This window comes from Lepisma saccharinum, chromosome 11 (genome assembly GCF_977018435.1).
Source record: "Lepisma saccharinum chromosome 11, izLepSacc3.1, whole genome shotgun sequence".
In the NCBI taxonomy this organism is placed as follows: Eukaryota; Metazoa; Arthropoda; class Insecta; order Zygentoma; family Lepismatidae; genus Lepisma; species Lepisma saccharinum.
Window position 1 is genome coordinate 57035553 of NC_139239.1, and position 13551 is coordinate 57049103.

General features: G+C 36.0%; 1 protein-coding gene across 4 annotated transcripts in view; it reads left to right on the forward strand.

The window, feature by feature from the left end:
• The window catches only part of LOC145994820 (CXXC-type zinc finger protein 1-like), a 66457-nt gene extending 59708 nt beyond the window's left edge, over positions 1-6749 (forward strand). For all 4 annotated transcript variants that reach the window (XM_083131139.1, XM_083131138.1, XM_083131140.1 and 1 more), the window contains 2 exons: positions 5765-5902; positions 6469-6749. In XM_083131139.1, the coding sequence (XP_082987265.1) occupies positions 5765-5902; positions 6469-6648 (318 nt within the window). In that variant the 3' untranslated portion in view covers positions 6649-6749. The remainder of the gene's footprint in view (positions 1-5764; positions 5903-6468) is intronic.
• Positions 6750-13551: the final 6802 nt, after the last annotated feature.

Below are 13551 nucleotides of genomic sequence, written 5' to 3' on the forward strand. Positions count from 1 at the left end.
GGGTACGTTGTCGGAAGATATGTTTGGATATTGAATACACCTCTTGTTTTTAGATGAAAAACAACTCACATTTGTTAAGCAAAAGTAAGTCATCGGTATGGTTTTTTGGTTCACGCCAAACCATTGGAACACCAAATGACAAGTGATCTTTCTTGCCCTTCAACCACCAAATCAGTCTTGCGTTTCAATTTGTACAGATCAAGTGAAGTGCCCAATCACGATCCGGTCTCCAAGAGCACAGCCGAAATACAACTTATATGCTGTCCTCAGTAGTTCGGAAATCAAACGCCTACGATTTTTCGGTGTAAATTTACTGCAAACATAACAAAATATATTTGGTGAATTTTTACAACTACGCCTTTGCTTCTTCATATTCGAGCACTGATCGCTGCCACACATGGTAAAACACTACCTCGGCTAAGAATATGACTCGTTTGTGATAGCAGCCACCCCGAATGACAAGCTTTCGTTTAACCTAATGCAGCGCCAAACAATGCTTCCTTCCTATCTTCTTTCCCAATGGTTGTCGTTGTGTGAAAATGATACATTTTAACAACAATGTAGCCTTTCAACAATGCTTATTTAAAATATATAAAAGTAACAAAGGGAATACGATAACTTAAATGGAAACAAACATATCTGTTGTATGAAAACCTAATTAACATTTACTTTATGGATTAAAAATAAGATCAATCAAGAACTCGTAAACCTTACGTGATGGGAAAAAACTAATTACTTTTTGAAATCAGCATCACCGAATTAGTAAAGTGCACCATGTTTCTTCCGTGTACATTTTTCATTGTTGACATGTGTTATCATTTAAAAAATATTAACACGTTGATATTCTGTGCATATGGTTGTAACAGTGAGAGTTTTGATACACTGCATCATCTAAAAGATCGCTGACTCAGGGGATGAGTCGTTAATTTTGTCGGAGACTGAAATTTGGTCTATTTTTCTGAAAAAAGGAAGATGTATCCGTGAAACGGGATAATCCTACCAAAAGATGAATCGCGTTTGTGTTTTTAAACTACAAAATGGCCATGAAAAGCCTTTAAGATGAAATGAACTTGAAAATAGTGATGCGTTTCTAAAACGTAGATCATCAGCCATTTTGATTTTATAAGGAACTTTCAGATAAGTATCTTTGAATTGACGTAATGTGAATGATTTTACTAGTCATCAGAAAGTGAAATGATATCCGGTTTATGCGGAAAAGAACATGATAAAAATGTAAAAGGGTGAAATCTAAAGGATAATATTTAATTTATGATGTCAATATATTGAAAAGTATGTAAAATGCAAGCTTGAATGTTGTTAATTTTCTTTTAATATATTATTCATTGGTTATCGATTCCTAGTAATTTTATTTATTACACTTAAAGTGAAAATCACTATTGGGTTGGTAACCAGGTAAATATTAAAAATTTTGACTTGAATTTCTTATGAGATGATATGATTTTAAACAAATATTAATTCTTAACTTGTAATTCTTTTGAAATAATAATTACGATATGTTATCAGTTTGCCGAGGGACACGTCATAGTTATAAAAGTTGCAGAAAGATAGGGGGAAGGATTACTGTATTGAATGGGACACATGAGCAATATTTCCTATACAGATGGCTGCATTAAAAAGAAGGCTGCTTGATGATATTATTGCATAGCCCTGCACAGCAGTTATTGTTAATTCTCTTGTGAGAGGAGATTAGACACTTTTTTTTTTCAATCATTCCTAAACTGATATCAGATAACTGGAGTTGGCAAATTCTTCTTACTTCTTTCCTGCAAAGTAAAGTTTTCCAAGCAAGTCCCCCCTGCATACTAGGAAGGATTACATAAAAACGTTTATAGAGAAGTGTGACTAGTGATTGAGTCATGTTCTCAGTTGTCCACATACATTTTTGTGGATGGAGGGAGAACACACACACCTCAATTACACTTTTAGAATGTGTTAAAACCCTAGAGAAAGCAGCATTTAGTGATTATCATTTTGCCAATAGTGCACTTGTTCCCCAATCGTAAGGCAGGCATTCAAGTTTGCGTAGTGAATGAATGCAAAGCAAGGGAGAGGCCAGCTGGCATACAGAACAGGCTTCTGGCAAATTTTGTCATCGGCACCTTGTTTGCACACCTTCCACCCCCCTTCCCTCGTGCCTTCACTGTCTATTTCTCTTGATTTGGTGAATTTACAATAACGATTTGGAACAGATCAGTGCAATACAGCAAACTTTGGTGTATATGTAGTACTCCTTTTCTTTCTTTTTGTACTTACTTTTATCATTTTAATTATCTTGCAATAATACGTTTTTCTCAGTTGTAAGATTTTACCCTTCTGTCTTCCATAAAATGTATAACTGAGATTTCACTGTATTTACTAGTAGGGCCGAGCCGATACTTGAAATTAGTAACTTTAAAATTTGTTTAAAATATTGGTTAATATTAGTGTTGAGTATTCCATTCCAATTATAAGCATCAATTTTCCAGACTTTTGGTTTAAAATATTAAAAAATTACATCAGAATATTATGTAATCACATTTTTTTTCACTTTTGGGTCAATCCATATGAAGTCATACAACATGGTTGCTTGACCATTTTTAAAAAAGTTTTTTTTTTTTGTGTGGTGTGAGCCTCATATGTTGACAGTTCAGAACCACTGTTATTTTATTTTTACTATCACCGATTTGAAGATGGCGGGCATTCTTTTATCATGGCGTGCGTCATTTTCTCCATTCGTAAGCATCAGCGGCAACTTTTTTTATCTCAGCTCTGGTAAGTCCTACGACAATGAGACAAAATCTGTGATGTTAAGCACATTATAGGCTACAATTACATTTCTGTGTAATTTTCTAAATATTATTCCTTCATAATAAATTTTAAGGTCAAAATTGTGTATTTTAATCGCTCAAAATGACATTTTCGAACATTTTTTTTGGGGGGAAGGCAGTTTGTTCGATACTTGATTTTTTTTTTGCAAGTACCTGTGTACCAATAGAGTATGTCAAAATTATTTGAAGCTTGAGACTTTAATATTTCTTTTTCTACAGGGTCATAAAAATGTACTTTTTGTTAAAAAATTCCAAGTTCAGGGTTAAATATCTCTGGTGGGCAGTTGTTTAAAAATCTGAAATTTGTACACAATACAGTACTCCATGATAAGTAACTTCAGTAAAAATTTTGAGTTTGAGATTTAATTGGTTTAAGACATACAAAACTCGTGAGAAATTCAATATTTTGTATTAAATATGGTATGCCTAATTTCATTTTTTATTAACATTTTATGTTAAAATTTTGCAAATTGTAATTTGGAATGTCAATGAACAACATTTCAATCCTGAAATGGATCTACAATAAAGTATATATATGAGGCCGTGCTGAAAAGTAATGCTTCCTATGTTTTTATTTTCTTTGTTACCTTGTAAACACATTTTGGATTTTGAGTAACCATACATTGCTCTTAAAAGACTTTCCCGCTTCTCCAGTGAAGGTTTCAAACTTCTATCGCCAGGGGGTGCTGAACTATTGCAAGGAAAATGGCAGCATGTAACCATGCAATGTTGGTGAAGCGCCTGAAGTAGCGTGCAATGATCGAGTTCACATTCATCCCCATAAAATGCCCTCAGTCGCAGATGTATGTCAATTTGTAGCACATTTTCTGCGGTTAGAAACTCGATCATTGCACGCTACTTCAGGCGCTTCATCAACATTGCATGGTTACATGCTGCCATTTTCCTTGCAATAGTTCAGCACCCCCTGGCGATAGAAGTTTGAAACCTTCAATGGAGAAGCGGGAAAGTCTTTTAAGAGCAATGTAACATAGAAAGCTTTACTTTTCAGCATGCCCTCATATATATACTTTATTGTAGATCCATTTCAGGATTGAAATGTTGTTCATTGACATTCCAAATTACAATTTGCAAAATTTTAACATAAAATGTTAATAAAAAATGAAATTAGGCATACCATATTTAATACAAAATATTGAATTTCTCACGAGTTTTGTATGTCTTAAACCAATTAAATCTCAAACTCAAAATTTTTACTGAAGTTACTTATCATGGAGTACTGTATTGTGTACAAATTTCAGATTTTTAAACAACTGCCCACCAGAGATATTTAACCCTGAACTTGGAATTTTTTAACAAAAAGTACATTTTTATGACCCTGTAGAAAAAGAAATATTAAAGTCTCAAGCTTCAAATAATTTTGACATATTCTATTGGTACACAGATACTTGCAAAAAAAAAAATCAAGTATCAGACAAACTTCCTTCCCCCCCCAAAAAAATGTTCGAAAATGTCATTTTGAGCGATTAAAATACACAATTTTGACCTTAAAATTTATTATGAAGGAATAATATTTAGAAAATTACACAGAAATGTAATTGTAGCCTATAATGTGCTTAACATCACAGATTTTGTCTCATTGTCGTAGGACTCACCAGAGCTGATAAAAAAGTTGCCGCTGATGCTTACGAATGGAGAAAATGACGCACGCCATGATAAAAGAATGCCCGCCATCTTCAAATCGGTGATAGTAAAAATAAAATAACAGTGGTTCTGAACTGTCAACATATGAGGCTCACACCACACAAAAAATACTTTTTTAAAAATGGTCAAGCAACAATGTTGTATGACTTCATATGGATTGACCGTTTTACAAAATCAGTGGATTTTGAATTTGAATTTTGTGCAACTTCTCATTATAACAACAACTCTGCGAAAGCGACTTGTATTATTTTTGTAGATCCCCCGGATGATCAAAATGCCAGAATAGCATTGGCCAGTATCGGTATATATAATCCAACTAATACTTTGTTAATGATACCACTAGAATCGGATACCGTATTCACTAGTATGCAGGGTTTTTTTTATCCAACTTTTTATTATAATTAAAGGTTAATTTTCAAAAACAACAGCTTTACAGACTGTATCTGTGTCAAACATCTGATATACTGTTAGTAGTATGTCATTACCATTGCAGTACAACATTTCCTAATGAAATCTTCTTACTTTTACTATGAGAGAACAGTGTATGTGCTTTCTCATCTATTAGTGTTAGGACATTATTAACCTTTGTAGTCTGCTTGGCCATCTGGTTCTGTGTCTTGCTTGGTGAAACTGCCATGCGAGATAGGACCATTCTATTCAAGTAGTTCAAATCTTTTCCAGGAGGTGGCATTATTTGTCTTGATAGCATTCTTTGCTACTGTTTCTTGAAGTTGTCACTTGATATCCTTACATTCTGTGCTTTGAAAAAAGTGTTTGTGCCATTACACCCATATAAATGGCAGCACTCAGCAAATGCATGTGATTCAATGTAGATGATATAGATAAACGTATCTGGATTATGTACGTACCTGCCTTTTTTGGCTGATGTATCAATATTTACCTGTGGAAGGAAGCCAGGTGTGTACACTACTAATTGTTTCAAAAGAGTATTCACCTTAAAGAATTATAAAATATAAATGTGTTAACTTTTTTTCATAAATATGTGTAGAAATCTTGAGAAATATAGTAAAAGGAAAATAATTTTCCAAGACACTGTAACATTTGTGTGTAGAAATCTTAAGAAATAACATCAATGGAAAATATGTTTCCATAATTTGTTTACCTGTTCTTAATGCATTGTATCCTGCAGAATGAGACTACGAAGGGTTAATAGAGTGTGAGAAACACACAGGTGTAACAGAAATAACAAGCTTTGATGTAGGAAGGAGATATTTTGGTCCTGAGCAGTGGAATGAATCTGTGTATCTTTGCAGGTGTGTGGATGCCCTTTGGTTGCCAATGTCTTCAATCCTACAGGTGAATTTTGCCGTGCTCCAAAAAAGAATTGTATGAGACACTATTGCTGGGAAAAATTGCGGCGAGCAGAAATAGATATGGAACGTGTTCGCCAGGTATGTATGTGTGTATGCCGCAAACTCTTAAAATCGGTTCATGTTTATTTCAAATATCCATAGCCTGGTAGATTTATTTCATCTCAAAAACTCATTAGTGAATTTGTCTTCTGAGCAGAGAGAGCCTTGTAATTGTGTGTGAAATGCCACCACAAGGCACTGGAACAGGAATAATCCTAATTGCTCTATTGCTCTAAGTATGTATTTACAGCCACTCTAATCATGCCATCCGAGCTGTCTCCTAAAAATTATAATATGCCAGGGGTCCCAGGTTCAAATCCCAGCCTGGGCATGGATGTTTGTGAGTGTCCATTCATCAATTTCATCATCTCATCACTCGTCCATCCCAATCTTCGCAAATTAGCCAAAAATGGCACAAAAAGCGAAGTAAAATAAAGCAAATCAATGAATCCTAAAAATTATAACTTAATGTTCATACGAACAGAAATTTTTTAGAAGTATTGAATCTGTAAAATTGACATTTTAATGATACATCAGCTGTTTCCAATCAAGTCCAATTTGTAATGCATTATGAAGAGTAAAATTAATACTACCTTCTCTTCCAGTGGCTGAAATTTGATGAGCTCTTGGAACAAGAGCGGCAGATACGGCACAGCATGGCGAGCAGAGCTGGTGTGTTGGCATTGATGTTACATTCCACCTACAATCATGAATTAATGGAGAAAATGACAACAGAGCAAGAACAGAGAATGGCAGAAATGGCACACTTTCAGAAGACTGAATGAAGAAAAGCACAGTATGCATGGGACTAATCTATAGAATGCGTGTGTTAGTGTGTGTGTAAATTGTAAAGTTATTGTATAAAGATGTTCTAAAAATGTATAAATTTGTCTTTTTCTGCCGAAAGTATTCCTGACAGCTGAATGTAATTTTTGTGTTCTACATTTTGAATGGTGAACAAGCCAGGTTATGTATTAATGGTAAGTTATACAGTGATATTAGCTAAACAAGGGGCCTCCCCGATGGCGCAGTGGTAGCGTCGTCACCTTGTAATCAAGGGGTCCCGGGTTCGATTCCCGGTGGAGGCACATAGTGGTTCGGATCCCATTTTAAACTGTAGGTCCAGTCCCAATTAGCCTTACTGTGCATAAAGTGGACTTAAAACACAAAATCAATCCAAATCAAAGCTAAACAAGGGGTACACAAAATCAGAATTTAAAGGGTGGAGGGGACTAACAAATTAGTGAAATCTTGATTTTACATTTTTTTTTGTCAGCACACCAAGGTGGAAAATCCTTCAAATTTTGTATTATTGGGAATTTTTTCCAATAAAAAGCCAGCTTTTTTGGGGGGAAAAACTGAAATTTTTGGCTTTTTACGAATTACAGCTAACCTATTTCACTTTAAGTTACTGTTGAGTTTACAGGTTTGTAGTGACATATTTAACAACTAGCTAAAATAAATGTACATGATGTAGCAGTAAAGAGGCAGATATTGGCCAATTCCAGTGGACACATATTGCATAATGGTTCAGATACAATTTTAACCCTGGGGTGTAGGTGCCCAAAAGTCAACCTCACTTCCACGTAGTGCACCCTGGACAAGAGACTAACGAGGCTCTGGCGACTGGCACTATGGCCAGTATAATTTTGTGTGTGTTGTCCTGTTTTTGTCCTTGTGTGTGCTGAGTGCCCGTTTACAGCCTCAGCTTTTATCAGAAGTTAGAACATTTTAACATTTTTAGTTATGCAACGTTAGAGTTGTTATTTGTAATGATAAGGGGCTGGCCCCCGTATAATGTGACGGGAGCAAAATAGCCTAAGTGCTGACGCTCCCAAAATTTTAAATTCAAATTCAAACAATTTTAACCCTAGCTAACCCGGGAGGGCCTTGCATGCACAAAACCTCTATTATTTATATTTTACAACTGTTCGAAAATAAATTACTTTCATTTCCTAGGATGTTCTCAATATTTGTTTATTACTTTTGTACTTTTGTTTATAAAAACATAAATGTACTTAATGTAATTAGGAGGCAAAATGCACTTGGTGGACATATCAGGCGCCATCTTCGAATGTGTCTCATTCGAGACACTCATGCCAGTGACTGTGTGCAATTGGTTGGTTATGATGATAATTATTGTAATTATCATATTTAATAAACAACTGCACTTCTGCAAACTAAAAAACATTAATAAATATTATTATGGATTTTCAGAGTTTTAGTGAATGATAAAATATGAGACACTCATGAAATAATTGGTTATTATTTTTTATTAATGATAGTAAATTTTGTAATTATTATAATTAATAAATAACTGCACATATGTAATCAGCAAAGGAAGCAGTGATTGAATTATAAAATGGTTTCTTGAAATTTAGTGATAAAACAAAGTGTGGCCTGTGAGCCACCCCCCGATATGTAAGTTTCTCCTACAACGTGGGTAAGCTAGGCTTAAAACTAAATGTAAAGTCGTAATGAGCACATCTGACCATGAAATTGACGTAAAACAGGCTTTTACATGTTTGTCTCAATTTAAGTGTTCATGTCATAAAATATGAGACAAATGTTAGTATCATAATATTCGATGTTTCAGGACAATTAAAAATCTTTACTGCTCACAACACATATGCAGAATGCATCATTCATGGTTGCATCTGTCTGTTTTTCTTACGTGAATGTTTTGCTTTATACTGAAGAAGTCTGTGTCGCTTGTCATTTGTGAATTTCCTTCAATGGCACGCATTGTGCTGCCGCGGTCTTGTTTGTGCATGCGTGGTGGATGCTTGCTTACAGACTGAAGGTGCCCATGTCACTTGTCACTTCAAACTGTAGGTCCACTCCAGATTTATTTTATATATCTTTTTTCCATTTGCGGCCAGTTTTATTTGCTTCTACTTCAGTTTTTAGTGCCAGTGTTTTACACCTGTCGGGCCGCAAAAGTTCCGTCTATACAATGGCAAGTCTATACATATTTGAACTCTGATTATGCCATACTTGATATATTAATATTATTTAAGGTTGCATATTAATTTCCATATAAACTTTAAAATTCAGAAATGTATTTGAGTGAAATTGTTGGGACAGGGCATCAACTTGTAAGAAATAATTTACTGAGCTGTGGTGTCAGAAAGGTCGAGAACCACTGCAACAAGCAGCTAAAATACATCACTAGTTGCTCTGTGACCAGGTTTAGCGGCCATTTAACAAAATTATACATGATGTACTGGAAAGCCAGAATACAAATATATATTACTGAACACAAAATTTAATGTAGAGAGATTTGATACTAGATTTTCAAAAGGTAGAGCAGTATTTTCTTTTTTTGCATCATGTACATGTTCAAACATTGAAAATCATATCATATACTATTAGGTTCCATTAAAAACACATACAAAACTACTCTAGTTATGTGAATATGCTTATACTACATTGATATATTTAATAAGCCTATCGAAATATGAAGATAACACTCGGAAAGAACTGCCCATTCAAAAAAAGTCTTGAAAAAACTGTTTTTGTGTAGATATGAATTTCATATTGTAAATTTTATTTTATATTTAGAAATTAAGTGTCTATTTTACAGTAGGGAGATAAACGAAAACCATGGAACAGAAAAAAACTGCCAAGTATTGTATTTTCATAGATTTGAGACACTTTCATGAAAAAAGCCGCAGAAAAAAACTCATTTTTTTCCCCGACCACTTCCAACTCTAGTGCTAAGTACCATTCACAGCCTCAACTTTTAGGAATGACATAATAATGATTTTACTTCTTGATGTATTTTATACAGATTTCAGTTTTTCTCAATGAGGTACTGTATTCGTTTTTTTGGTTGCATTTTGTATTTGATCTTCATAAGAAATTCACGTCCAAATTATTTGTACTTTTAAATTACAGTACACTATGCAAAGAATCTCTTCTCCTCATACTAAGAGAAGGGTGCAAATATACTTGGTGCTTACACACCCATTACAGTTTTTTACAGTTTTTAATAAAGAAACAATGTAGAATCAAAGCTGTTTTCACCTGCAAAGAAGCAAATGTATATTAGTTGACGTATTTACGGTATGTACACATTTACATGGGGATTAACAGTCATTTTAGATACGTTCTTCTTATACTGTATCGATGTTTCACAATGGTTAAATTATTTCATTAGGAAGAAAACCTGGTACCTTTTCGCATGGAACAAGCAACTTATTTTGATTAAATATATATACCGGGTGAGTTTTTTAGATTGACACAACGAAAATTTGTTCGTCACGAACGGGCTCATCCAATGATGCCAAACTCCAACCCACACCCCACCTGCTGGGGGTGGGGCGAGGGGCAACTTTAAAATCTCAAATGGGAACCCCCATTTTGTATTGCAGATTCGGATTCTCCAGACAAAAAAACGTAGGTTTTGTCTTAAACGTGTTTGTGGATTTGTGATAGATGGTGCTGTAATCGCAAAAAAGAAATATTACGGAAATGGTAAAAAATGCACCTTTTATCGCAAAATGACGTGAGACATGTTGAATTTTTATAAGAAACTTCATTTAGCATAACCCAGGAACGACGACTTGGACATAGCAGTATTTTGTTCCCATCGGGGTGTTTGGTTAACCTAGTTTTTAACAGATTACCGAGAATGTTTCAGGACCGCATGTTTTATGTTACAAACCATTCCACCTTTTTTCCTGGTCAAACAGTCACGGCATAATCTGCCATGAACCCTGATGAAGAGGACAGTGTTCTCGAAAATTGGTCCAAATTTTACTTTTTGCGATTACAGGGCCAGCTATCACAAATCCAATTTCAAACAAAACCTACGTATTTTTGTCTGGAGAATCTGAATCTGCAATAAGAAATGGGGGTTCCCATTTGAGATTTTACAGTTGCCCCTCACCCCACCCCCAGGAGGTGGGGTGGGAGATGGAGTTTGGCATCATTGGATGAGCCCCTTCGAGACGAACAAATTTAATTCAGAACTTTTTTTTTGATGAGATGCGTACCTTTCGAGATATTTTGTTGTCAAGCTAAAAAAACACCTAGTATATAAAAAGTGAAAGAGGAGAAACGGGACACTCGCCAGACACAGAAAAATTTCAAATTTTCGTGACTATTTGTCACATCATCGGGAGTAGAGAGAACGTTCATGTAGTGAGCGACATCAACAGTGTGATAGCATGGCCTGCAGGGTTGCTAGGTCCAGAAAGAAAAAGCAGACAGTTTAACACATGAAATCATGTTCCCTCGCTAGGCAGTCGAAAACTGAGAGTGGGCAAAGGTGAAGGGGGAGGTAAAGGATGTTGCTGAAGGTGAGGGGTGGTTGTGGAGGGACATTACTGGGTGGCCTTGTTCAGGCCTGGGGGTGTGGTTGCACTCATGGCTGATATGTAGGTGTTTGTGGATTGAGGCAAGGAGTGGACGATCACTACCTGGAAGCAGTCATTGAAAGGAATATTGTGGTGATTGGTGTGAATAGCAACAGCAAAGTCCAGGTTTTGGGGGGAGAAGTGGTGGTTGTTGATGCCGAGGTTCAGGGCTGTGGATGTTTCCCCTACGTAGAAGCTCCCACAGATGTTGCAAGTGAGGATATAAATTAGGTTAGAGCTGTAGCAAGTTCCTTTGGAATAGAGGGTGAATTTGCGGGTGGCAGTATGGATCTGGAGGGTGCGGGAAGTGACAAATATGGGGCAGGTTTTGCACCTTGGGCAGGTTAGTTGATTGCGAGTAGGTGGATTGTGGTGGACCAGGATGTTTTGGAGATTGGGAGGGCGTTTGAAAACCACTCTGGGCTTGTCGGGGAAGACATTTCTGGTGTAAGGATCACTGTGCAGGATGGGAAGGAGGGAACGTAGTGTGTGTGTGATTTTGTTGAGGTGGGGGTGATTGGGTAACAAGTGCAGGGGGATTGGTGGCAGGTTTCTTGGTGGGAGTGTATGAAGCAGCTCAGGATATTTTCTTGGTAACCAGGGTGGAAGGATATCCACGGTTGGTCAAGGCTTGGTGGAGGTTATAGTTCTGTCGAGGTGTTGACCTCTGAGGGCCAGGGAGAATGGGATGACTGACTTAGTGTGGAATGGATGGGAGCTGGAGAAGTGTAGGTATTGAATATGGTTGGTAGGTTTGATGTGGATAGAGGTTTCCATATGTCCTTCCTTCATGTGCATATCCACATCCAGGAAGGTGATTTGGTTGGTGGAGTGGGTCCAGGTGAAATTGATGGAGCTGAAGTGGTTTAGTAGGTCTAGGAAAGTGGTCAGGTCATGTGTCCAGGGCATGAAGATATCATCGAAGAAACTGAGCCAGAGGAGAGGTTTGAGGGATTGGGTCTCCAGGAACTCTTTTTCAAGTTTGCCCATGAAAAGGTTGACATAGGATTAGGGTTACCAGACATCCGGGTTTTCCCGGACATGTCTTACATTTTAGCCTTATGTCCAGCGTCCGGGAGGAATTTGAAAAATATCATAAATGTCCTAGGAAAATGCATGTTTCAGTAAAAAACAGAAAAAACTGCACTCCCAAACTCAATAGTGACATTAATTTTGATACAGGATTTGTCTTTGTTTCTGATGGAACAATAATGGAAGCTATTAATGATTAAATTTTTGGGGCCTCATTCTGATGATGTCACTGTTCAGTGCCAGAGTGGAATTTCTTGCTTCCATGTTTACAGTGACTGATTAAGGTGGGTGCTATTGATGCTGCAGCATTAGGCCCATTCCTGAAATGGGCCCAGATGAAAACAGACTAGAATTTTCCAAAAGCTGAACAGTTTTCTTTTGCTATATTAACCTGAAAATAAATCTTAGAATGAAATGTGGAGCCCCAATTTCAGATGCCTAGACAGCGTTGCTTATTATAACAGTTATATTATTCTTTGCGCTGTGACGTAACTTCGTGTTTATTGTTCACCGAAGATTTCAAGTTAAAGCTATCAATTTTACATTAAACAGTTTACTTAGTAAAGCATCAGGCCCAATTTAGTCTTAATCCAGTCCTGGGTGTTTATACTAAGGAAACAAGGTGTTCCCCATGCTTATTCAATATTTTGATTGTAAAGCAGGGGGTATAAAGAACAAAGTTATTGAACTACAAACTACCCTACATGAACCTTCTGAAACCATTTAAAATTACCATAATTGCTGAATATTTCTTTGCCATTCCAGCTCATAATGAGAAAGTTCCTTTCATTACAATCAGCACAATGTTGTCATGATAGATTTTTTTTTTTTTTTCAAATAGTCTGTAAAAATTTTGGTACTGGGGTTCAGTATAATTTCAAAGAGTTTGATTGTTCAGTCTCTCAAAAATTTATTTTGACTAAACCTGAAATTTTGATAAAAATTTTCCTCTGAGAAGTAGTAAAGTGTATTGTGTAGTATTGATTACAAGTTTGGAAATTTTGCAGTTAAGAATTCATGAAGAATTTTTTTTTTTACAAGGTGAAAAGTGGCAATTTTATATTATTTTCTAACATGTTCTGGAAATGTGTATTATTTATTGTGAATGTATTGTGTCCTACATTTTAACTAAAAGTCCTACAGTTTGGGATATAATGTCCTACTTTTCCCTTGTAGCGATCTGGTAACCCTACATAGGATGGGACCATTCTGTTACCCATATATAAAGCAAAGAAGGAGAAAGGAAACACTCACCAGACAGTAAAAAAATTAGAATTTTCGCAGACTTTTATC